The 24,571-nt window shown below is 37.2% G+C and overlaps 8 protein-coding genes across 8 annotated transcripts; 5 read left to right on the top strand and 3 right to left on the bottom strand.

Moving 5' to 3' along the window:
- Positions 1–211: 211 nt before the first annotated feature.
- GCK72_020559 (uncharacterized protein) lies at positions 212–1,005 on the bottom strand (the record flags this gene model as incomplete). The annotated part of the gene is made up of 5 exons (XM_003099301.1): positions 212–298; positions 345–526; positions 571–676; positions 770–891; positions 936–1,005. The coding sequence occupies 5 exons, from the start codon at positions 1,003–1,005 to the stop codon at positions 212–214; spliced, it is 567 nt and encodes a 188-aa protein (XP_003099349.1).
- Positions 1,006–1,288: 283 nt separating this feature from the next.
- GCK72_020558 (uncharacterized protein) lies at positions 1,289–2,544 on the bottom strand (the record flags this gene model as incomplete). Its single annotated transcript, XM_053733650.1, has 5 exons — positions 1,289–1,410; positions 1,456–1,892; positions 1,939–2,073; positions 2,121–2,287; positions 2,443–2,544. 5 exons carry the CDS (start codon positions 2,542–2,544, stop codon positions 1,289–1,291), a joined length of 963 nt encoding a protein of 320 aa, XP_053582563.1.
- A 327-nt stretch (positions 2,545–2,871) lies between these two features.
- On the top strand, positions 2,872–3,487 carry GCK72_020557 (uncharacterized protein; the record flags this gene model as incomplete). The annotated part of the gene is made up of 4 exons (XM_053733649.1): positions 2,872–2,946; positions 2,991–3,082; positions 3,125–3,231; positions 3,300–3,487. The coding sequence occupies 4 exons, from the start codon at positions 2,872–2,874 to the stop codon at positions 3,485–3,487; spliced, it is 462 nt and encodes a 153-aa protein (XP_053582562.1).
- A 3,890-nt stretch (positions 3,488–7,377) lies between these two features.
- On the top strand, positions 7,378–8,009 carry GCK72_020556 (uncharacterized protein; the record flags this gene model as incomplete). The annotated part of the gene is made up of 3 exons (XM_053733648.1): positions 7,378–7,419; positions 7,467–7,643; positions 7,692–8,009. The coding sequence occupies 3 exons, from the start codon at positions 7,378–7,380 to the stop codon at positions 8,007–8,009; spliced, it is 537 nt and encodes a 178-aa protein (XP_053582561.1).
- Positions 8,010–9,679: 1,670 nt separating this feature from the next.
- Positions 9,680–10,611, top strand: GCK72_020555 (uncharacterized protein; the record flags this gene model as incomplete). Its single annotated transcript, XM_053733647.1, has 5 exons — positions 9,680–9,829; positions 9,877–9,981; positions 10,032–10,208; positions 10,260–10,367; positions 10,417–10,611. 5 exons carry the CDS (start codon positions 9,680–9,682, stop codon positions 10,609–10,611), a joined length of 735 nt encoding a protein of 244 aa, XP_053582560.1.
- Positions 10,612–10,743: 132 nt separating this feature from the next.
- GCK72_020554 (uncharacterized protein) lies at positions 10,744–11,189 on the bottom strand (the record flags this gene model as incomplete). Its single annotated transcript, XM_003099317.1, has 3 exons — positions 10,744–10,833; positions 10,882–11,028; positions 11,073–11,189. 3 exons carry the CDS (start codon positions 11,187–11,189, stop codon positions 10,744–10,746), a joined length of 354 nt encoding a protein of 117 aa, XP_003099365.1.
- Positions 11,190–14,437: 3,248 nt separating this feature from the next.
- Positions 14,438–17,003, top strand: GCK72_020553 (uncharacterized protein; the record flags this gene model as incomplete). The annotated part of the gene is made up of 9 exons (XM_003099352.2): positions 14,438–14,453; positions 14,512–14,903; positions 14,947–15,075; positions 15,126–15,370; positions 15,428–15,628; positions 15,676–15,872; positions 16,291–16,526; positions 16,571–16,828; positions 16,884–17,003. 9 exons carry the CDS (start codon positions 14,438–14,440, stop codon positions 17,001–17,003), a joined length of 1,794 nt encoding a protein of 597 aa, XP_003099400.2.
- Positions 17,004–17,290: 287 nt separating this feature from the next.
- On the top strand, positions 17,291–24,529 carry GCK72_020552 (uncharacterized protein; the record flags this gene model as incomplete). Its single annotated transcript, XM_053733646.1, has 10 exons — positions 17,291–17,490; positions 18,039–18,647; positions 19,237–19,302; positions 19,398–19,463; positions 19,534–19,602; positions 19,651–20,058; positions 21,035–21,256; positions 21,714–21,912; positions 21,969–22,247; positions 24,230–24,529. 10 exons carry the CDS (start codon positions 17,291–17,293, stop codon positions 24,527–24,529), a joined length of 2,418 nt encoding a protein of 805 aa, XP_053582559.1.
- Positions 24,530–24,571: the final 42 nt, after the last annotated feature.

Here is a 24,571-nt window from a genome sequence, read left to right as displayed (position 1 = left end):
AAGTATGTAAACTTTCAGAATGTCTACTCCCATAATGCTGGATTTGTCTTCTAATGCACCAGCCGCCCGTTCAACATGAGTCAAGACGCCGTTACTACGTTCTTTGCATTCTATACATGCTATCAATTCTGAAATTTTCTTTGACGTCCTTATAGTTTTATTTTAGTTTCACAATAACGAGGACTTTCCAGAATAGGCTTTGAAATCTTTATTACAATGGAGACGACAATCGCTTACAAATAAATGAAGTGACTGTTGAAGTACAGTCATTTGGTTTCCAAACTCCACTTGTATTCATCTGAAACTCAGTATTAGTAACTGCATCCGTTTTTCACTAAACTCACCGAAACACACGAAGCCCCAGTGACCGATGTTCCAGTAGGCAGGTTTGCGAACTCTACTTCAGATGCATCAGTCCATTTCCATGCTCCATTACTTGTCTTCGACAACCCTATCCATGATTCCTGACTGCTAGAAGAATAAGAGAAAAGGTCAGTGGAGAAAAGAGGGGCCGACAGGACTAGATCTATAAAAAGTCCGGTGAAATGGTATAAAAGAAAGCGATCGAACTTTTGATAGCAGTCGCTTTGTCATTGGTTTCAAATGAGGCAAGGTGGGCTCCAAGAGTTATGCATTCTTGCTCAGCTGTTGATTGAGTGAGGACATCCAACATTTTCTATAAGATTGAGGTTATTAGATTGTGAGTTACGCTTGCAACTTTAGGGGGTCAGTTGTTCTAAGCAAGCCTAAACATCTCTTTGAAACTAACCTTATAACAACTCCCACCATACGGCACCCAGCCATATTGGCATCCAACACAAGGTCCCACTGTTGAGGCAGCAGATGTGGAAATAGTTGTAGGACCAGTTGCAGGATATGTTTGTTGCTTTTCTGGAACAACTAGCTGAACTGATATCACAAATAGCTTCACTTACTAATAGAATTCAAGTCAAGCTGCGCTGAAATAAATACAAACTTTAGAAAAAGTACGAATAACAACTTCATACTTGTCCGATGACACAAAGAAATCAATTTGGATTAAATAAAGGGGAAATGAGGGATTATAGTGACAGTTCAGATGATTTTTATTTCTCAATAACTGTTATTGAACTTTTTAGTAGTGAGTATCTGACTAGCGGAAATTGGAAACCGTCGAGAAAGTTTATACGAGTGGGCTGCTTTGAGAAAAACAAATTCTAATTATTAGACAGGGTTTATTATCTTGCCGGAAACAAGAAAATGTGTCTCGATTAGTTGTGATAAGGAAATGAACAAAGGAAAAAACTCCTCAATTAGGACTCAATGCAGCTGGAAGATTCGCTGCAATGGAACGTGCCCGTCTGTTCGAATGATCCGTTTCCGCAGTTCTCAAGCAGGCGTATATTTGTTCCAGAGCCTTTTTCAGCATCTCTGGAAGATTTCAAATATGAATTTAGAAATCTATTCAGTGCACACTTTTAGCAGCCTTCTTATAGTCTGCCACAATATACATCACTATGATAGCATCCATTGCCGGATATAGTGTGAAGGCGCAAAGGAATATTCCAGTTGGTATATCACATTCTAGATCAAAAAGTGGAAGATATATTATAAGCATCACTGGGGAAAATAGAGTTATTGTGGGGGTCACGATTTGGAGAATCAATGTCTTGAAAAACTGATTGTGAAGATTTCTAAGGGATATTGACAACATCTGAAGTTTCGCCTCCATACCGATATACATCCGAACTGCACAATAGATAATTATAGAATACTGTACCAACATAATAGATGTTATGTTCAAAGTGCAGCAGATACTGAACCATCTGATGTTGCCCTCCTTGTCATAAGCAACTAGGGTCATTGCAGCAATCTCAGAGAAGTCTGTACTGTATTTTTGCATCATTTCCAGTCTGGAATAAAACGATTCGGTTGTTTCAAATAAGATTATTATTAAACCTAAAATAATTTTTAGCGTAATCATCAATCTTATCAAAATAATAAATCCCAAACGCATACTGAAAGCCAAAAGATAGCGAGTATGCAATCCAAATCAGGAATTTCCATCCCTTGAAGAAACGGAGCTTGGTTTCTCTGAAAACAAAATTAAAACTACCAACTTAAGGTTTCAGAATGCCTACTTAAAAATTGCCCAATATCGATATAAAAATTGAACAGATAGCATTGAGATGGTAGATGCATAGACACCTGTGTAGAATGCAAGGAACCATGTGACGACGTCTTGACTCATATTGAACGGGCGACTGGTACTGTAGAATACATATCCAGCATTATGGGAGTACACATTCTGAAAGTTTATTTTGTATTACCTACTTGGTAATAGCTCACCGGATACAAAAGCAGCTCAATTGTGGCGAAGAATATCCCAACCATTGGGAAGAGTATCAATAGATATTTATAACTTCCGAAGTTTCTTTTCACCCCAAACATGGTCAAGAATACCAGAATGAAGCAGAAGAATGTGGTGGAGAAGAATCCGAGTTGAGCCACAGTTTGAGCATATCTGACATAGTGGAGAAAAGATTGCGGCGTGTTGAACGACATGCTTTCACAGTCAGACTGATGAGAATAAGCTATAATTGAAATGCAGTGGGGAGGGGCCACACCTATTGATAAGGAATGCTTCCGGTGAAAGGAATACAGGAAATTAGAATAAAGTTGTTGAGAACTTTTTGTTTTCGATGTAGATCTGTGATATAAGCGGAACTACAAGATGGAAAACTTTGAATGACCCAACTAAGCGGTTGGAGTTGGATGTAAGTTTACTGTTCTGATAACATACGAAACATCTGAAATAAATTCCAGTCTGTCTACCATCAGGCTCCGTATGTATTCGTCAACTCAAATCCTTACATAGACTTCCCCCGTCCAATGCTTGCAAAAACGATTCAAGTCAGAGGGCTTACGGTAGATGTGAAGAAGTTGAGGAGTGAGAAACTTGATGAGGTATAGCAAACTGTTTGACTCAAGTATTCACAATTTGTTTGCAGAAATGGAACAAAATTCTTGAATCTAGACCTCATTCCATCCTCTTCTCTTTTGGAACTATGTTCAAGTCGATTTACATGCCAGAGTCTTATAAGTGAGTCTTCCAAAACCCATCTCGCAGACTAGTGAATTTCAGACAAAACTTTGTCAAAGTCATGAAATCGTTCCAAAATGTCACATTCATTTGGAAATACGAGTCGGAGGAAACCAGTTTCTCGCAGGGTGCAGAGAACATTGTTTTCAGTAAATGGATTCCACAGACCGCTTTACTCGGTTAGTAACCTATAACTGGAAAAATGATGAAATTTCAGCCGACTCCCGACTCTCCGCATTCTTGACTCATGGCGGTCTTGGAAGTGTGAACGAGTTGAGCTATTTAGGCAAGCCTGCAATTCTGTGTCCTTTGTTCGCTGATCAACTCCGAAATGCAAAAATGCTGGCGAGACACAACGGAGCCATTGAGATATCTAAATTTGACTTGGCGGACTATAAAACTTAACGATCTGCAATTCATATAATTTTCTTTGATAAATCTATCACTGAGAACGCCTTGAATCTGGCGAGGAGATTGGAGCATCAACCGATGAAGCCAAAGGAGCTGTTAGTGCGGCATGCAGAATTTGCAGCAGAGTAAGTTTCACTGAAAATCTTGACTATTTTAACGCTATAATTTTTCCAGATTCGGGGAGCAACCTGGACTTGACGTAACATTCGAAATATGACTTTCATCGAGTTCTATTTGCTAGCTGTGTTTAAGTTCTTGACATCAATTGTGTTATTGACACTTCTAGTGATATACTTTGCAATCAAGACAATAACTGACATATTAGCAAAGAAACTGAAGCGGGATTAAATGTGATTGGAACCAGTAATTCTTGTATGTAAATAATTTTTATTTTTGTTTCAAATAATAAACTATGAAATCTATGACCAATGCAAATCGTACACATTAAAATACATTCTGCATTCTGTAGTCTGTGACTGTACTTTGCAGTAGTTCTGATGTAAGACAATAATGGCTCAATAGGCAAAGAATGGTCCCAACCGCAAAGAATGGTCCCAACCGCAAAGAATGGTCTCAACCGCAAAGAATGGTCCCATATTTTGGGTGACACGAATTTCAGAATTGTATGGTCCCAACCGCAAAGAATGGTCCCAACCGCAAAGAATGGTCCCTCAAAATTGATACAAAAAAAGTCCCAAGATTTTGCACTTAGTTAATTTGGCGCTAAGGGATTTGGGGGAGGGGGGGGGACACTCAAATTTTCGAATTTTGTGGCTGAAGGTGTGAGGCTGAAAACGTGGGAGAGAACTTTTTTGTTACTTAACCTTTTTCTTAGGCTTAGGTATCATAGAAATTTGGGAAAAAAAATTGACAAAAACTATTAATTTGTCAATTTTTTTCTTTTTTTTTTCAATTTTTTTCCGAATTTCCAAGAAACCTAAGCCTAAGAAAATGGTGAAAAGTGGTCCGTGCTAGAGCTCCAGAAGTCAAAAGTAGTGTCCACGGAAAAATCTTCATAACTCGTCAAAAAAAGTTGAAGATGAAAAACAAACATAACTTTTAAAAACTGCATGCAGGATGCTTTATCACACATATTAAAACACATTCATGTGTTCCTTGTTCGTGCTGTAGTCAGAAAATACCAGAAATTGAGAAAAAATAGGAATTTAAAAAATTTTTAGTGAAAAAAATTAGAAAAATTATTTTTTCTTAATCTGTAATTTTTTTATGTTGGTTTGTAGAAAGACACAAGACACGTCTTTTGGTGCATGTTTCGGCTAATTTAAAACTTTGTTTGATGAGTTATGAAGATTTTTCCGTGGACACTACTTTTGACTTCTGGAGCTCTAACACGATGGTCAGAGTTTAAGAAACCGATTCATCATAATTTTTTGTTTATCTGATCATTTTCCAACATTTCGAAACAAAAAACTCAATAACTCCAAGAGAAAAATGAAAAGTTTTTTTTCGGATGTACAAATCAAGATCAGGAAAAATCGATTATCGAAAAAATCAGTGATGGAAGTTTTTCAAAAAACATATATTCGTATTGCTGAATATTTTGGTTTCCTTTCAAAAAAAAGTTTAGGTAAAACGGACATGATTCAGCTGAGTTACACATAAAAGTACCTAGGGGTACTCACTTATGCTCGCTACTGTACTTAATGTCCTTGAAAACTGAAACTGAAAAATGCTTATTTGTTTGAACTAGGGCTTTCATCCAGGCAAGGTAAAAAACGGGAACCCGCTGCCCGCCCGGGCCCCCGTTTTGCGTGGCCGCATTATAAAAATTTAATAATTTTCACGCTAAACTGTCATGGGGCGACCGGAAGAGCAGGAAATAGCACACGCCCCCTTATGTGAAGCGCCAAGAAGAGAGGGCGCAGAGAAATGGAAGGGCGCAGAGAAATGCGAGGACGCCGACTAGCCAGTCGGGCTCTATGCACCGATCATAGATGGTGACCGAGAGACCACCTCCTCGGTCCCATCCTTTTATTCATATATATTTCCTTTTATATTTACTCCTTTATATTAATCCTCATTTATGTGCACCCTAATAAATACCTTTATTCTAATTGTGTTCTGTTATGTAATGTATAAGAAAAGACCGCCACCTAGACCCCACCAGAGGTCTAGGTCCCGGTACATACAGACTGGAAGACATATACCCACCGAGGTACATGTAACATAAACATTGAAATTTTTTTTAAAGTTATTTCTTTATTTTTTGAAAATTGTTGGAAATGAGGAAGTGAATAGCCTCCTCGGCATTTGTTGGATGATATTGAGTGCTGAGTAAGTTTTCGTAAGTTTTGTCTCAGTTTCTTTTTTTCTCAGAAACCACGTGTCAATCGTCTCCAAATACGCTGAAAATGGATGCCTGTTGGAATTTCTGAGAAGTCATCAAGAGACACGCTAGAGATCAAAGACACGCTAGAGAACGAGGAAGACAGTGGGTTTGTGAGACTCTTCCATTTAACTATTATTGCATTAGCTGAAGAATGAAGTGCTCAGATATTGAGTGTGATTTGTGAGAAGACTGCAATTGTTTTTGGTAGAAAAAAATCAATATACAATTCTCAACGAACCTTACGCGTTTTCGAACCGGACGAACGACATAAACAGGAATCCCATCGAAGGTGACAACAACATAACAGACGCCGCCAATTGTGCAATCAGGCTGCGGACTGCTGAACGATATCTTTGAAAACTAATCGCTGACACTGTTTTCTTGAGAACCTTCAACATTTTTAACATGTCCACCACCTTCTTCTTTTTTTAATCGATAGCAAATTTCAGGCCAATTTTTTTATTGAGAACCCCCTAATCGAGATTCCATACTTCTAAACGAGTTATAATCGATGGAATGGAATCAACTTTTCATTTTGAGAGAATTTTCGATTTTTTGCTTCACCTCGATTATCTCGAGTTCTACCCGATAGCTTTTCATGTAAATTGGTAACTAGACGTAAAATTAGACGAGAAATCACTTTTTTACGTCAAATTCATAATTTGAATCACCCCCCGCCCGGTACAGCCGGTGGACAGCAGAAAAACAGAAAAAAAGCATTACTGTTGTCGGCTTCCACCGGACTGTTTTTGCTGTCCTGAAAAATTTTTGTATTAAAGTTGTTTTGATTTTTTGATATGTTGGTCAAATCGGAATTATCTAATGGAATACGAAGTCTCAGCGAAAACGGTCTAGTGGGAGCTGAGCTGTGGAGAAAACGTGTTTTTCTCTTATATCGCTTAGCTCTGGAGTTGCTTAGCTCTGGATTTCGCGCTTAGCTCTGGATTTGTTTTTTTACTGGTTTTGAAACATCCGGTTCCCAAGTGTAGAGGGCCAAATAAAAGCTGTAACTTCTCAAATGACGAATTGTCACCACCACATAGCAGTTTCAAAAAAGGAATATGTAGAAATTCTAGTCATAACCTCAGACATGTCGAGAAAAATTCACTTGACAAGGAAGTGTAACGAAAGTCTACATATCTTCTATCTTCTTCAAAACCCGGAACTGTATTTCTTTTTCTTGTCTTTCTTATCTATTCCTCTCCTCTCCTTCTTGAGAATTGGACGAAGTCTACTTTTTATTCTCTACCTATTTCATTGGAAATGACCAGGTTCTATCTACTTTTATTTTTATTGATTTCTATTTTACTTCCAAACAAAGTGCAAAGTTACCAAACAACAACTGGCTATGACCCGAAGAAAGAGACGTGTCCAATTTTTGGAAAATTTCATATTGTTTATTGTGAAATTAGGGTGAGTTTAAATTATTTTTTGAAAATAAACTTATATCTAAATACGTTTCATTTTCTAGTATGGTTTCAAACTACTATGGCGTCAGAATTCCATCGCTTGGTCCCCCGAACAAACGAGGAATATGACTTTCGAAGAACTGAAAAAGCCTTGTGACCAAAATTTTGTAGGTTTTTAAACCGTCTTCTTTTCTTCAATCCTTCCGTTTTCCAGGCCTGCAAAGAAAATTCGGGATGTTTCCAAGACTTTGTGAACTTCCAGTTTTTAGACCAATGTATCGATGACATGTTTGTACTGGGTCCAATGGAATTGTGTGAGGAAAAGTTGAAAGAAGTTTTGAAAAAGACACCGGATCAAATTTCGGAGTGTGTTAAGAAATCCTTTGCTGACGTAAGTGCTTTTGAGATTAAAAAAAAGAATTGGATAGTTGTTTTTCAGAAAAATCCAGAAAAGTTTGACTGCGTAAGCATCAAGGAGAGAGGAGAATGCTTCTTGGCAGATGTAGAAAAACATTGTGATTCAGAGTTCTTCAAAATTTTCAAAGAACACCAAGATCTCCGTCTCTACAATCGTGCATGTGACGGACGGTTACGGTACAAGGATTGGGATTATTCGGGAAGCCAGGATTTTGAAATTAGGAATATTCCTGGTGGCGTGAAAATAGTTGATCCGAAGAGGAATGTCACGGTGCAAAGGAATTTGACGAATAATTTAAGTTATATTCTTTCGGTTTTATTAGCGTCTTTGATGTTTTGACATATCTTGTCTAATATATTCCAAACTTGAATAAAATTTGAAGAACAAATTTTGTCTTTCAAACTTTCACAAAAAAAATCAGTCAGCCATGTAAATCCCTTTGAACGTACCGAAAGAGAGACAACACATGGATTCATAATTGTTCGGTCAAAGACTAAACTGACTCATCCCTTCTCTTTCGTACATAAAAACCGATCAAATCAAACTCTATTCGAAACAAAAACAAAACACTCGTCTCCCCATAACTTAGTATCCGATTACCTTCTAACTTTCAATCTCACTTCATTCTCAGTTTCAGACATGCACAACTCAGGGAATTTTGGGCGATGGCAGCAAGGCCGCCCAAATAGAGGGCAAATCGCCCATTTTACGTTGTTTCTAGCGTGCGCTTCGCTTGCTCCCCTCGTTGCGTTCCATACATTTTAGTTAAAAAAAAAACAGAAGGTATTTATGGATTTTAATAAGGATTTATTGATTCGTTCCAAAATACAAAATCAAACTAAATAAACATGTATGTAATAAAAGTTAGTGAAAAGGTTAGAAAGCAACAAGTTCTCTTTGAGTAGTGTAGAGAACGGCGGGAAGTAGGTGTTTCGACGATTCATAATAACGAGAAGTCTTCGGTGAGGGACCTGAAATGATATTTATAATAGTGTGAGGAGTAAGTAAGTGTTCAGCGTTTTCGAAGAGCTTTCGCTTTTTATCATAACACTAGCAAGAGACTGTTATCAAAGGGAGAAGTCGAATCATGAGCTGCCTTCCCCATAAGACACCACTTACTTGAACTAGTCGAATCCGTGTGGCTAGCATCAGAAAGTCGAAGTGCCGACAGTCAAATCAGTAGCTGCCGTTAGAAGATCCGAATAGAGAATAATTCATTTCCATCAAACAGTGTTCTGAAGTCTCAAATTATTTCATTGTGGATCAATCAGTTATTTCACTTACGAATATCTCCTTTACTCTCGAATAGCATCTTTCCCGGTACTTTAAAAACATGCATTTGATAGAATAGTGTATTTAAAACGAATAAATTAGAAAAATAATAAATAACGTGGCTACAAATTTAATTATTTTCAGAGTACAGTAGAGCGCGTGTTTAAAAAGTGGGCAAATTGCCCTACAAATGGGCATCTTGCCCACTCCATCCTCGCTCACAATCCCACTTCTTCCACCTCACCTTCGCCCAACTCTTGCCCAACCCTCGCCTAGTGGGCAACCTGCCCAAAGTGAAGGCAATTCGCCGAAAATAGAGACAAAACGCCGGCAAGGCGCCCAACCCTCGCCAAAAATTCCCTGAGAAGACATGACATGCTCTTAAAAACGTGTTTTTCAATAGCCATTATTTTCATCACACTGGTCCCTCAAGTCTATGCGTTCTCATATCGCGGAAAAGATGTCTGGAAGACAGAGTGCACATATGCTGGGAAACATTCCATTCCGCATTGTCAGTAGACCTTGAAAAGTATAAACTTACAGGAAAAGTTGTTTCCGACAAGATTCCTTGAAAAATTTCGGGATAGATTTAGCTTCAAAAACCATTGGGATCATCAGTCCCCTTTTGACACGGAAGTATTTTTCTTTAACATTTGTCTCTAGGAACAACTGTTTGACCCATTAAACTTCTTCCTCATGTTTTCTTTCGTCTTCCCCCAGTTCCTCATTTTTCCACTATGCCCAGCTCCCCCAAATTTCTTCTATTACTTTTCTTATCCTTACTCCCACTATCTCACTCCGGCTCCTCTAGAAGATACGGTGTGGATAGATGGAAGACTGGGTGTACTGCAGTGGGAGAGTTTGACATGAGTTATTGTGATTGGATAGTGAGTTTTGATTATACAGCTTCAAAATATTTCAATAGCTATTTCAGGTCGGAATGAAAAGCCTCTGGAGAACCAACTCGATTGCATGGTGGCCGGATCAGACAAAGAACATGAGTTATGTGGAGTTGAAGAAGCATTGTGATGATTCCTTTGTGAGTTTTCCCAATTATTATGATTTTTTCAGATGAAAATGTTTCATCAGGTGTGTCTAGAAAATACTGGATGCTACAAGGACTTTGTAAATTACCAAGAACTTGACAAATGTGTGGACGATGTCTTTTGGCTTGGCCCAATGCATTTCTGCGAGAAGAAGTTGAGAGAAGTCATGGATTCCACGCCAGATCAGTTGGCCTCGTGTGTTAAGAAGTATTTGAAACGTGTAGGCCGCTGCTTTCTAAAAAAAACCAAAACAAAAAATCTAAACTTCCAGAAAAATCCAGACAAATTCGACTGTTTGAGTATTTACGAGAAGGGACAATGCTTCTTGGCTGACGTTGAGAAGCACTGTGAGCCAAAACTACTGCCAATGTACAAAGAGGTCAGTCGTCTGTCTGTGTGTCTGTAATCCCTTCTTCTGAACATTCCAGCACCAAAGTCTCCGCCTCTTCAATCGTGCATGCGACGGTCGCTTGAGATACAAAGACTGGGATTACAATGGAGCTCAAAACGATGCGCTTCAGTTCAATGTGTTTAGTGTGAAATCATCGGACCCGAAGAGGGGAATTCTGAAGAATCCAGATGTCGAGGAAACAACTGACGGAAATAATTCAACTGAAGTTTAAATGAATCAATTGGTATCGTATATAAGTTTTATGAAACATGAAATAAAATAGTGCTATTTATTCCATTTATCGTCCTCTCAAAAACAGCGAGTTAACCTTTTGCTCGTATTTCTTATTTCCAGTCATTTAGAGTCAGAAGTCAGTTTTCATTATCTTCTTAATGATCAGCGCCTTCTTGTTCTTGTTGTACGTCGTTTTTCCAGATTCCACTTTTGCTTTTGTCTGGAAAATCGAAAATCATGGTACTGATTGTCAGTACCATCTGATTACCTCAACATTCTCCCAGAAACCACAAGTCTTCTTGTTCTTCCCAGTGCAAACTCTATAGATTTGCTCTTCCTTCACACCATATGTCATCTCAACGATACGGCGATAGTTGGCAGAAACTGGCATTGGGATGGTCACGTTGTCAAAGAACTAAAAATTAAACAGTTGAGAGGGAGAGGGATCACAGAGCACACCTCAACATTGATCGGCCTCGGAGTCGGCTTGGGAGTGGTGGTGTCTACAGATCCAACAATAATCCAACTGATGACGAGTATGAAAACAGCAAAAACGAAACATATTTTCTTCGACATTTTGAGTAAGAATAGTCTAGTTGTACAAAAAGTCAACATGGAGTTATATACTGAAGGGAGATTATGTATTACCTTTTGGTCTCCACCAAAAACTTACAAAAGAAGTTTTTAAGCTCTGTTTCTTTACATTTTAATGAGCATTCTTCCACGAAAGATTACTAACTTCAACGATGACAGGTTCAGAATCTGAGTTTACTGTAACTGAATGGTAGAGGGACATTTTGCATCGGTTGAGACTTGGAAATTGTTTTATATTTACAAAGAACTGAGGAACCGCTAATGAATGAGTCATAGTTTTCACTAAGTCACGGCGGGGCAGCGGCGACGCGCGGACTCCGCAGCCAAATTCCTCGGCCCCGATGCGGCGGCGCGCGAAATTCAAACACCAATTTTTCTCACAAAGTGCGCTGACAGGCTTTTCCACGTTTTCTGGCAAGTATTGGATATATTTAACACATTACAGATGATGTTAACTAAAACAAGCGATTTTTCAATGTTGGAAATTGTGGAATAACAAAAAATCTCGATTATAATTACTTTTTATCAAAGAAAACGAGTATATTGAGAAAAAAAGTCATTTTCTCAAAAACTGGACTGGATTTTTTGCTGAAACAGTTTTCTACAGTAAAATGAGGGTCTAGAATTCAATAAAAACATCAGTTTCAGTCCATTGAAACATTCTGAAGGCCGTTTTCCTTGAAAATGTCGAAAAATTAGTGAAAAAAATCATAAAATTTTTATTTTCTCAAAAACTGGACTGGATTTTTGTCTGAAACAGTTTTCTAGAGTAACATAAGGGTCTAGAATTTGATAAAAACATGAGTTTCAGTCTACTGAAACATTTTGAGGGCCGTTTTTTCTTGAAAATGTCGAAAAAATAGGAAAAAACAATTTATTTGTCTATTTTTTTCAAAAACTGGACTGGATTTTTTGCTGAAACAGTTTCCTAAAGTAAAATGAGAGTCTAGAATTCAATAAAAACATCAGTTTCGGGCTATTGAAACATTTTGAAGTCTGTTTTTCTTTGAAAATGTCGAAAATATTGAGAAAAAAACAATAAATTATTTATTTTCTCAAAAACTGAACTGGATTTTTTTCTGAAACATTTGTCTAAAGTAAATTGAGGGTCTAGAATTTGATTAAAACATCAGTTTCAGTCTATTGAAACATTTTGAAGGCCGTTTTTTTGGAAAATGTCGAAAAAATAGGCAAAAATGATTTTTTTTTTTCAAAAACTGGACTGGTTTTTCTGGTGAAACAGTTCCGTATAGTAAAATCAGGCTATAAAATTTAATAAAAACATTAGTTTCAGTCGATTGAAACATTTTGAAGGCCTTTTCAGTTTATTTCTCACATCAGCACAAATTGCTCAGCCCTCACACTTAATTTTCCATATGCGTTCTCTGAATTAATGTTTTTATTTTCGTTCAAAGCAATTTTTGCCGATAAAGTCTTTTTCTCACAAAAAAAACCACATTTTATCATTTTTTATGTGGTTTTCTGCACTTAAAAACATTTTTATATCATTTTCGGGTTACTGTATACACTAGTCCGCAATCACCGTGTGAAGTGTACACAACTTTTTCGGCTGAGTATTTAATGCGGATTTTTCTAGGCCACGCGTCGCCGCAGCCCCGCCGTGTAAGTACAAAACTGAAAGTTGCATAGGTTAAAGATTTCACTGGCGTTTTTTTCAGGTGTGAATAATGATGTTTTTTTAGAAAATGAAATTCCCTGCCACAAGAAAGAAACCAACCAAGCAAGGAAACAAAAAAGAAAGATCAATTGACTTGATTGAAAGTTACAGATCATCGGAGATAGTGTAGTTTGGACCAGTGTTGTTGGGAATTCCGACTACCGACTTCCTGATAAGAAAAATCACTTCCAACTTCCGACTTCCGACTTCCGGATAAGAAAATTTTCACTTCCCAACATCTCTGGTTTGGACGATTGGTGGTCGGGTTTTGTGATAGTTTGTGAGAATTTGTGTATCAACACCTTCCCCGGGCTGAACTTTGATCGAGTGGTCAGCCACCGGTATATGGGTAATATAAAATGTCTAAAAACCGAGAGTTGGCAAAACCCGTACTACACTTAAGCGTACTGGGTAAAATAACATTTTTCTACACAAAATTTAGGACTGTTTATTTCATTAAAAAATACAATAAAACATTGCAGAACCGTTTGAGATCATTATCAATAAATATAAAAGGACATTAACATGATTGTAAGAATCTTTCCGGCATAACCATCCTAGTCTCGAATCCACCGGTTGAGCAAAACACTGAGCACGCCGAGCACACATCCAAAACAGACGAAGAATACGGATTCAAAGGTTAATCGAAGGTTTATCGTGAAGGTTTGTTCATAATTCGCATCGTTATCGATTAAATCGAATCTCCGGATCAATGGATATAACTCCAGCTCGTTAGAATTTTGCACCCGTCGAGCTAGAATGATAGTGCGCTCAGCAAGATTCAAGTGAATAGAAAACTCAGAATCCATTTTGTTTCAGATGAGGTAGAACCTCACATCGTTTTATACTTCGTTCGGATTTCGCGTCCCCCCTCTTTTCGGAAAATGAAGTTTGCTTCATTTGCTATGACTCATTTTACCTTTCTCGGTGTTCACTGCTATCATATCTCTCCTCTCAACCTAAACTTTCTTATCTAATTGTTTTGCGTGTAGAAAAATTGTGTTATCAACAAATGTTGCGTGCGTTATCAGTAGTTGCCCAATTTGGCGAACCATTGATATCGAACTGCACGGATGGGATATTGCTAACTTTATGGAAACGGAAAAGGTTAATTGCTAGTTTTAAACTTTACAGGAAGTGAAAACAAACAAAAATTCAAAATTAAATGCTAAATTAAATCCAGCAATCAAACGATAATCAACCAATCGAAGCATTGGTTTTACAGTAATCCACCATCCTGGTCCTCATTCATGTCCAGGAGTGTTGACTCCTCGAATCTTCACATTCAAGTCTGCATCGATCATCGCAACAAATCTACAGCCGCGGCGCCTGAGGAAAAGGAATAGACAAGAAAAGGGAAGAGAAGTGTATAAAAGATACACTTGTTCAAAGATTGTGTTAGTAATTTACTTCTCATTTTAAAACTGATCGAAAGGTGTCTGAGGAAGAGAGATAGAGAACGAAAGGGAAGCGGAGTATACATATAAAAGATCACACTTGATATTTTTTCACTCTTGTTCTCCCTCCTTCCCCCACTCCAGTCATTTACGAAATGTCTTCAACGGCAGGTACTTTTTTTAATTTTTAAATTTTTTCAAAGTTTCTCATGAATATTTTGAATTTCAGAACTCCAAATCATTAACAACGCAACGCTTCTGATCAATGACTTCCTCAACACTGGCCGATTCTCATTCGATCACCTTTCCACCCGTCTACCAGTGATCACTGAACTCGGGTCGTTCATTGGAACACTGCAAAACGAAGTTCCAAAAGAACCTCGTATCACGGAAGCGTTTCTAAATCAGGAAGATCTGATGTGCCAACTAACAGATAAAATGAATAGAAATTGGGATGTGCTGAAATGGACAATGTCTGGAAACTCGATGTTTGCGGAGGTTGCACAGGAAGCGGGAACAGTCACTAATTTCATGTTAGATGCTATCCGTCATCCATGTGGTCATAGTATCGGGTTGTTTGGGGACGCCTGTAACAAAATGTCTCCACATATGAATGGATATGTAAGTTAAGCTTCTCTCCAAAGTTTTTATTTAGATATTTCAGAAACTAATCACTCTCCTCGAGCAAGACTCAACTAACCCTCTGAAAGTCGCTATGAATGCAGATGACTATAAACGTACGGACACTTTTGAGAAGTGGAGAGGAATTCTAGATGGGGCTATGACTCATTTGGTAAATACCCGTTTTTGTTTTTACCATAGTTTAAAAAATATTGAATTCAGCTATTCCTTGAAACGTTCTCCAATGGAATGTTCTGGCAACAGAACATGTACGGACCGGAGAATTTGAAACGAAAGATTGAGAGGATGAATGCGAAATTTGACTACGCTAGAGACGAGTATAAAATTAATTACTGGCCGGACACAGTACAACAAATGCTTTTCAAGGTACAAAATCAGAATCAAAGCTATGGAAATTTGGAAAAAGCGAAAAAAATTCAAACCATACTGAGACAAGTTCTGACGGAGTGAGTTTCTAACAATAAAATTGAAATGGCAGTCTTGAGAAACAACATTTTTTCTAGCGATGTCTTCTACATAATCGTGTATGATTCATGTCAGGGGAACTCCTTCCACTGTAACGATAACCAACACATCACTTCTTCCTGTCAAGATGGATCAAATATTGTGATTTACCGGAGTAAAGAATGGGGGAATGCAGAGAAGGGAGATGTGGAGAAGATGAAGGAGGATGTGGAGAAGTGCAAAGAGAAGACCAAGGAATGGTGAGTATTTCGAATGCAGTAGGGCACGATTGCTATGTGATTTTCAGGATTATGCGCCTTGGAGATCTTCCGAAATGGATTATGACTAATCATGTAAAAAATTCTGCGTTTGTGGGGCTCATCCGGGAAGACAACAATGTTCAAATTCTATCTGCCGGAAACTTTTATCAAAAATCAACTGGACCAGGACATTGGACCAATATTTCTTTGGGAAATGCTGAAGAAAAATATTTTTTGATTGCAGGTTATAAATGATTTCACATTTTCTAATGTTTTGAGGTTTTCCGTTTCACACATCTTGTCCATAACAATTTTTCCGAATTGGGAGTTGCGCACCCTTTCATTACGCGCAGGCTCAAGTTTGGAGCTTTTTACTCATTTCAAGTTTTATCTCTCCCAAAATATTTTCGCTCACAACATGCTAGATTTCATCTTCAAATTCTGGCTGTTTTACGGAAGCGCATCTCTTCTTCTCATGGTTTTTCTGATTATTCTACTATCAACTGATATCATTTTCTCTCACTCATTCTACCGAATCATCACAATGGATATCCTTCTCAACATCTTCTTCTGGCTGAACACCTGGCCCTTGCGAATTATTTACAGGGGAGAAGATTCAGAAACCCTTTTGTGGATTTACGAGAGTTCTCCGAAAATTCTAGATATTGTTTCATTTTTGGATATTGCATCATTCCATATCCAAACCATGAGCTCTATTATAATCTGTATTCATAGACTGAGCACTGTCATTGTGGAAAATTCTAATAGATTCTGGAAGCGGTGGTATTTATTCTGTTATCTGGGGATCGGTGTGTATTCATGTTTGGCGGCAAAACTTGTGATGCTTCCGGAGATTTCGTATGACTATGAATCGCGGGTTTTCCTGGAACCCACTATAGTGAGTTGTTCTCTGAAATAACAGAAAAGAAATAGAAATTCCAGAAAGATAAATCTCAAATCATCGTTGGCTTCAGCTTGGTTTATATCGTTTTGATCATAATTATCGGTACAGTAACTCTGCTGAAAATCCGCAACCGACTACTTGCCCACGCCCATCATAATACCTTTCTACTCAAGAAGATATCAAAAATCACAGTTGTCAATTCTTGTGTCTACGCAGTTTTGGTGCTTAGAACGGTTTTTTCATCGACTTGGAATTTCAAATATCGACATGAACTAGTGATGACAATTGCGGATGTGGTAAGTATCTTCTGATGTTCTGTAAATTTGAGTAATTTGTTTTTTTTCATTCCAGATGATATTCTCTATCAGCTACATACTAATTTTCCTTGATTCAAATATTCAAATTTTGATCAAAAATGCAATAATTGGAAATCTGGAAAAATCTCGTGTGAGGGATTCCAGAATCAGCTGAATTTCTCAACGTTCTAACCTTCCCGCATTCCTTGTTTGTATTCCTTGAAAGGTGCTAATTGACGAGATAAAAACCAACAGACTATGACCCTCCGTCTCCTCACAAAAGAACAATCGTATTATCGATCCGTGTGACTTGTTACATTCTTCCCTTTCCCATCGATTCTGAATCTGTTTTTCACAATGAAACTGCTTCATTTTCCTTATCTCATCCGTAAAAATATACTGGAAAATATGGAGATTCACTCGCTATTTTTCCTATCTTTTGCATCCAAAAGAACCAAAGAAATGATCAAATCAACGTCACACAGAAAATATATTTCACTCTGTATCGATACGTATAGTGTGCCTAGTCGTGTCAGTTTGACGCTGAAAGTGAATGACACGTACAAGATAGTTGTGATGTGGTCGTTTATTAGACCACCTCTGGCTCTGGAAATACTGCCGCCGGTGGTTTTGGATATCGATGGACTGAAAGTGAAGTGCTGGTATGCTTTTCTTCTTGTATTAATTGAAAGTTGAGGTTGAGAACATTTCGAATCAGTGTTCAGGATTTTTTTAGGTTAAATCTGACAGAGTTTCATAGAAGTTTAAATTGACGAAACAAAAAGTTTCGTAGGTAGGAAAATTTTGAGCTTTTAAATTTATTTTTGAGATTTATAGATCCCCCTCTCACGGCACCCTGTGCCTACAACTCACCTAAGGGATTACTTACTCTTTTGCAGTGAAAATTCTTACTGTAGCTTAAAGACACATAGCAAAACTGTTCATACTTCCGAAATCAGTGAAGTTTTGGTGTTTCATAAAAATAAAATTTCGAAAATTTACCTAAACTCATTTCTAATCCCCAAAAAGTTAGTTTTTTCCGGTTATAACTCTTTTGAAACATTTTTATCGCGCCATGCGTACAGTAGACTTCTGAAGCTTATCCGGTCGCCCTGACGCATTAAAAGTATATTTCAGACTGATAGGGTGCTGCGAATCTTTTCATTTGAAAAAATTCAATTTGTTTCAATTTGAACTTTGAAACTTTCAGCCTCGGCTTCGACGCCGTCACATCAGCCCCAACCATATTCTGCAACCAAAACATTCGCAAGAAAATTTGCGCCTCCATTCATAATTATGCCTGGAATCTGTTCGGCCAACCTCCTCATATCATTGTCATGTGCAACAAAGAACTCGAAGATGTTGGTATTCATGGAACTGCGAAACTATGTTATCTCCCAGCACAATGCTTCGATGGAAGAATTGTAGATCGTTTCTTTCGTAATTTCAATGTTACGAACACTCTGATTATGGGATCAGTTGCTGGCACTCACAAATATCCAGTTCCAGACGATTCTCCGTTTTATAAAACTAACAATCTTGGTTTCGGAAATTGTGCATGGGTTCCAAATATTTTGAAAAAGTTTCAAGGACGAAATGGAGTTTTTCTGGGTGCGACTGTTGAGAATTCCGAAGTTTTCGATTTTTTAAAGACGTGGAGCGAAGGGGAAGGGAATATAGAGTTGGAGTCGATTGTGGTTCGGAAACGTACGGGGATTCATGGTGATTCGCTATTGGATAGAAATTTGATACTTGAAAGTTTTTATATGAAGCAATGGGATCCATTGCGAAGACAGGCGGAGTTTGACTTTCAGATCGAGTGAGTTTTGAAATTTTTTCTACTTCTAATATTTATATTTTTTCAGTATGAAACACTTTCTAACTTGTTCTAAAGTAGAACTCTCTTTCGACTGCACTGATCAATTCGATATCGAAAGGAAAACCGATGGAATGCTGGCCACCGTCGTTATAAATACTGGTGGTTTTGACTTTTTTGTTTGGAGGAATTCGGCTATAATTTAACTTTTCAGTTTTTTGTTTTTTTTTCAACGATTTTTCTTTAATAAATCAACTCAAAAATGTTTTTAATCCAATTTTTCATTTTAATAAAAAATAATGCAAACGCGCTCTGCGGTCACGCAGTAGAGAGTGCGAGACGCAGCGTTTTTCTCTGCGTCTCCACTTTTCACGTTGTCTCTACCTGGTTTCTTCTTCACATTTTTAATTGAATAGTTCGGATTTTCTCGATGAATTCTTCAGTAAAAATAACAAAAAAGGCAGAAAAAGCTGAAAAAGAGAGGTCAGTTGATTTTTATTAAAAAAATTCACCAAAAATTCCGAAAAAAACGGTGAAAAACACAAAAAGTAGAATTTTTCGGTTGAAAAATTTAAAAAAAAATGTTTTTCAGGTTTCCAAGTGTCAGCTCGAATGGTAACAATACAATCACAATTTCGGAAGTTTCGCAGGAAATTCGGTTGGTTTTAAAATAGAAAGTATTTTTTTAATAGAAAAAATAATTTTTTGTTTGAAAAATTAATAAATGGTTATATAAATAAATATTTTTTTCAGCTCAACAGCTTCAGATTCTGAAAGTGACGATGACAATGATATCTCCCAGGTTTCAACAAGAAGAGAGTGAGTTTGGAGCGAACATTTTTTCGATTTTTTCAATTTTATATTTTTAAACAATTTTTTAGTTTTTCAGCTCGTCCAGTTCCAGTTCCAGCGATTCCGATGACGACATTGACCTCACAGCAATTACAAAGACTAATCAGTTGAATTTTCCCATTTTCGTAATGAAAAATAATTGTTTTTTTTTCAGAAAACCAGTTCGAACCCGTTTTGGAGTCCTCCTCCAACACCGGATAAAATTAGAAGAGGATTCGAAAGAAATAATTCGAAAATCGGGTCAAAAAATGGACGAAAATTTCTTTTCATTCACTACCGAAGAAGATCGAAAAATCAAAGAAAACTGGCAAAGATTCGCGGAATTTCACAAATTCAGTGGCCATATTTTTGAATTTTTGGGTTTTGATAATGATGGATTGGAGCTGAAAAAAGGAAGACGATCAGAAAATGTGTCGATTCACGTGTATCATAGAGAGCTATGGCCTTCGTTGTGTAGGGGATTGGATAATCGATTTGCGAAACTTGTTCGACTCAGAATTTCGTATATTTTCCATCCGTACTTTCGGGAAGAACAGGATTGGGATATTGGGGAGGTGAAGAGGTGAGAGTGAGAAAAGTAGAAAAAGTAGAATGGAAATAATGATTTTGAAGCGAAAACTCGGAAAAATTATGTTGAAAAAAAATTGCGCAAACTACTAGAAAACTTTTTTGTTTTTTTATTTTAGTTTTTCATTTGAAACACGTTCAAGTCTTCACGAAATTTTTAATATTTGCGAAACAGAACTCAAAGAACGTGAAGCCGATTTTTTTCACGTTTTAATTCAATTCTTATATTTTTATCATTGAAAATGCCGTATTTTTAAATTTTCAGACGTTGCAATTGATGAATAAAGGTCCCGCCCATCAGAATTGTTGAATATTAAATTCTCTATCGAATGAGCCAGAAAACGTGAATTTTGGTCAGAAATTGACTTTTTTGATACAGAAAAACCGATTTTCAGATAAGTGAGTATAACTTTTTTGGCAAAAAAGATTTTCCAAGAGCAATTGCACATGTTGTAGTTGAGGAAATAATGGCTGAAATGGCTGAAAATCTCATTTTTCTGAAAATAGTTTTTTTCTGTATCAAAAAAGTCAATTTCTGACCAAAATTCACGTTTTCTGGTTCATAGAGAATTTAATTTTCCACAATTCTGATGGATGGAACCTTTTTTCTCCCATTGCGACGTCTGAAAACCTGAAATTACCGGATTTTCAGTGCATAAATAAAATAATTGAATTAAAACGTTAAAAAATCGGCTTCACGGTTTTTTTTTCAGTTCTTTCTCGCTGTGTGGGAGACCTGTGTCGAAAATAATGTCGAAAAACTATGCGTTTCAAGGAAAACTAATTTAACAATAATTAATTTTTAGCGAAAAGATCAAGATTTTAGTAAATTCCAGAATCTCTGAACAAAATCGAAAAATTAATGATTTCAATTCTAGAATTTCCGTAATTCCGACAGATTTTCACAATTGATTCATTTCCAGCCAGAACAATACAGAAAAGATAGAAATTCTTTACATTTTCTCTTCCAGACGCCTCGACAACGACGAATCGCTAGCCGAAATCTCTGAAACTCTTCGAATTCCGCCCCGTTTTCTCGAGAGAAAATTCGCGAAACACGAGAAAGTGGACACACTGTATTTGGCACCGAAACAAAGAATATTCATGTTGAAAATGCTATTCGAATCGGTCATCGAGAGTGGGGATAACAAGTTTTCGCCGAAAAATTTCGATTGGAAAGTGTTCAGGAATAAGTTAGTGTGAGGGAGGGAAGACAATGAAAAAACACGAATGGAATTTTTAAAAGTTCCCAAAAATCCATACTTATCAATGTCCGGTCCTGGTACTTCGTTCCAAAATTCAAATTTTTTTTAGATTTTTTCGAAATTTTTTGCGAAAAAGTCAAATTTTCGACTATCACTGTGAGTTTCAGGAAATTCTGAAAAAATATATCAAAAATGTTCACATTTTCGACGAAAAATTGAAAAAAAATGTCAAAAATTGGAACTTTTTATGAACTCTGGCGTTCGGGCCTCATCATGTATGCAAAAATCAAAATTTCGGAAAATTGATCGTATTGAGTCGAAAAATATATAAAATTTAAAAAAAAGACAAAATTTTGAATATTTTCACCCAGAAAATTGGTTTTCCATAGATATTTGCCAATTTGTTTAGTTTTCCCAACTCAATTTCAAAGAAATTTGACTTCAGATGCCGCGAGAACTCGATCGACCCTCCAGAACCTCGAAACGTCAACGAAACGTTCCGAAAACGTTTCGCTGGTGCTGAAAAAGCGATTTTTCAGCATTTAGACCCACCGGCAACACTAAAAAATAAGCTAATCTATGTATATGAGGCATATCTTCGATTTTCGATAAAAGTGCCCTCAAATAACCAACGGAGAAGTCAGGTTAGAACTCTAAATATGAAACAAAAAAATTTCACCCAAAAATCTGAAATTTCCAGCTGCCACTCATCCGACTCGACACACTTTTCACCATCGTCTTCGAGGATTACAATAAAAATGGAGAGTGGAATCCACCGCCCGCACTGGAACGATACGCGAAACAAGTAGATTTGGAGAAGGTTCGAGAACGAGTGACTACTGTAATTCAGAAGAGAAAACGACTGAATGAGACGCCAAAAGCGAAGATTCGGGTGATTGTGAAGAAGAGATCGACGTTAGAGGATTTGAGAGGATCCACAGATTCTAGAGGCGACGATTCGGAGGATCAAGAATTGGAGGTAGGGACATCGGGATCGATCGATGGACGGACAGACGAAGTTTTTAGCAGGGATGTGCCTATAGAGGCGCTTTGGGCGCTGAGAAAATCAAAAGTGTGCGAAAACGCGAAAAGAGAGAGTGTGTAGAATCGAGAGACGATATCTGGCGAGGGGGACTAGTTTCCGCTTCGGCCACGGCAAAAATGCGAATATTGCTCATGCTTAATCTCAAGCGACCAATCAGCGTTCAGCGAGAGACTCCGCCCCTTTCAATCAGCCAATCAGCGCGAGATTGGCCAGATATCGTCTCTCCTTTTTTCACACTCTCTCTTTTCGCATTTTCGAGTTTTTTCATCACACTATGAAGAAATGCGAGGCGCTCAACGCCACCCAGGCACATACCTGGTTTTTAGAAAGCAGATTTTTTGATCATAATATTAGTTCGGCACAGTTATTACAACTGCGCTCCACCAGAATCCTCTTGAAAAATGTCTCATTTTCTCTGAGCCTCTCAATTTCGCACACAATTTTTATCGGTTTCGGTAGAGCGCGGGTGTAAGAATCGGACCGTGCTAATAGAAAAACAATTCACAACTGCGACACTTCGCAACTGTTCATTTCGCAACTGTGACATTCCGCAACTGCGACGTTTCGCAGCCATAGAACTAGCAATAGTTTAACCTACTTTTGTCAGAAAATGTGTCAGACAACTTTTTCTTCTGTTTAATTGTTTTCAAATATGTCCCCAGACCCTTCGATACACTCAACATTTTCAACTGACCCAAATATGCAAATGGCGGTTCAGTTGCGAAATGTCGCAGTTGCGAAATCTACGTGAGTTGCGGAATGTCGCGGATCCATTTTTTTCATAGTTGTCAAGGCCCGGGTAAATTGACGCCAAAGTTCAAAATTTTCAAATTTTTTGGAAGTTTTGAATTTTTTTTCGCGAAAAGGCAAATTTTTGACTATCATTCAGAACTAGAAGAAATTCTGAAAAATCAATAGAAATGGTCACATTTTCGATGAAAATTTGAGAATTTTGGAAAAAAGGTTCATTTAAGCCGGGCCGGGCCTTGACAACCATGATTTTTTTTGAAATTCATAATTGATTTTTGGAAACCATTGAATTTGAAAAATGAGAAGAAAAAACGTTGGAAAAACAATCAGTGAAAGATAATTTCAAATCCGGGGGAGTTAGAAATAATTGAAATGTAAAATAAAAAAGGACAATTTCAGGTTTAATGCCAAATTGTGAAAAAAACAATCTTTATTTTTCGTTCGAATTTCTCAATTTTCGAATTTTCCACCAAAAATTATAATTTTGTCTAATCTCGACTATTTGCAATCAAAAATTTAGTGTTTTTCTCCAGGACGATTTGAAATACTCACGATAATTCAAAGTGAACCCACGCGCTCTTTTGAAAAAAATAGCTTACCTAAATTTTTTTGTTCAAACTGAAGAACTTTGACAAGAAATAGTTTAAGAAGAAATATAACCAAGAAAGGCCAATTTTTTGAAAGAACAAAACATATTTAAAAAAAAAGCAATTTAGGCTTAAAACAATATGACCAAAAATGTAGTCTCAACAAAGCGCGTTTGCATAGGTTCACTTTGAATTATCATGAATACTAAACATTTTTTCAAAACATTTTGAGTTTTTGAATTTTTTTTGGAAATTTTTGGAAATTTTTTGAAATTTTTGAAAAAAGTATAGTTTTCGAATAAAAATTTAAAATTGAATAAAAATGTGAATATGTATGATAATTTAAGCATTTTTACTCTTTTTTTCGAAAAATTTCAAAAAAATTTGGTAAAAAATGGTTACCCATTTTTGAATCCGGGCCAAGAGAAATTTCGGCCCGGCCCGGCCCGATTTTTGACAAGTCTGTTTTCAGTATTTTTTTCGCATTTAGTGTTTCAAAGTTTAAGGTTTTTCGAAGCTGAATTTAGTATAAAATCGGTGAAGACGTTACTTCTATTCATTAACAAAATCAATTTCCAGATCTCCTCAATCCGTGGCGACTCCACCACCACCGGCTCCGTCACATTCGACCAGACTGAAAATCCAGATGACCCGCTCACCGAATTCGAAATGTCCACAATGGATGATAACACGTCAACGATAAATGAGACGATTCTGGCTGGTGGAGGTACTGGAACAATTCCAAGAGGAAATGGGGACGAGTCGTCGTTGGGTGGAATCAACCTGTCGCAGAGCACACAACCAGCGAAGAAACCCGAGGAAACGGTGCAATTGGACATGTCGCAAGATATCTGGTCACAACTTGTCGGATCTCAGTAGAAATATTTGTTTCATTTGATCAGAAAAAATGTATTTTTTTAA

Source organism: Caenorhabditis remanei, chromosome V (assembly GCF_010183535.1).
Source record: "Caenorhabditis remanei strain PX506 chromosome V, whole genome shotgun sequence".
Taxonomy (NCBI): domain Eukaryota; kingdom Metazoa; phylum Nematoda; class Chromadorea; order Rhabditida; family Rhabditidae; genus Caenorhabditis; species Caenorhabditis remanei.
This window is presented reverse-complemented; position numbering and strand designations above follow the sequence as displayed.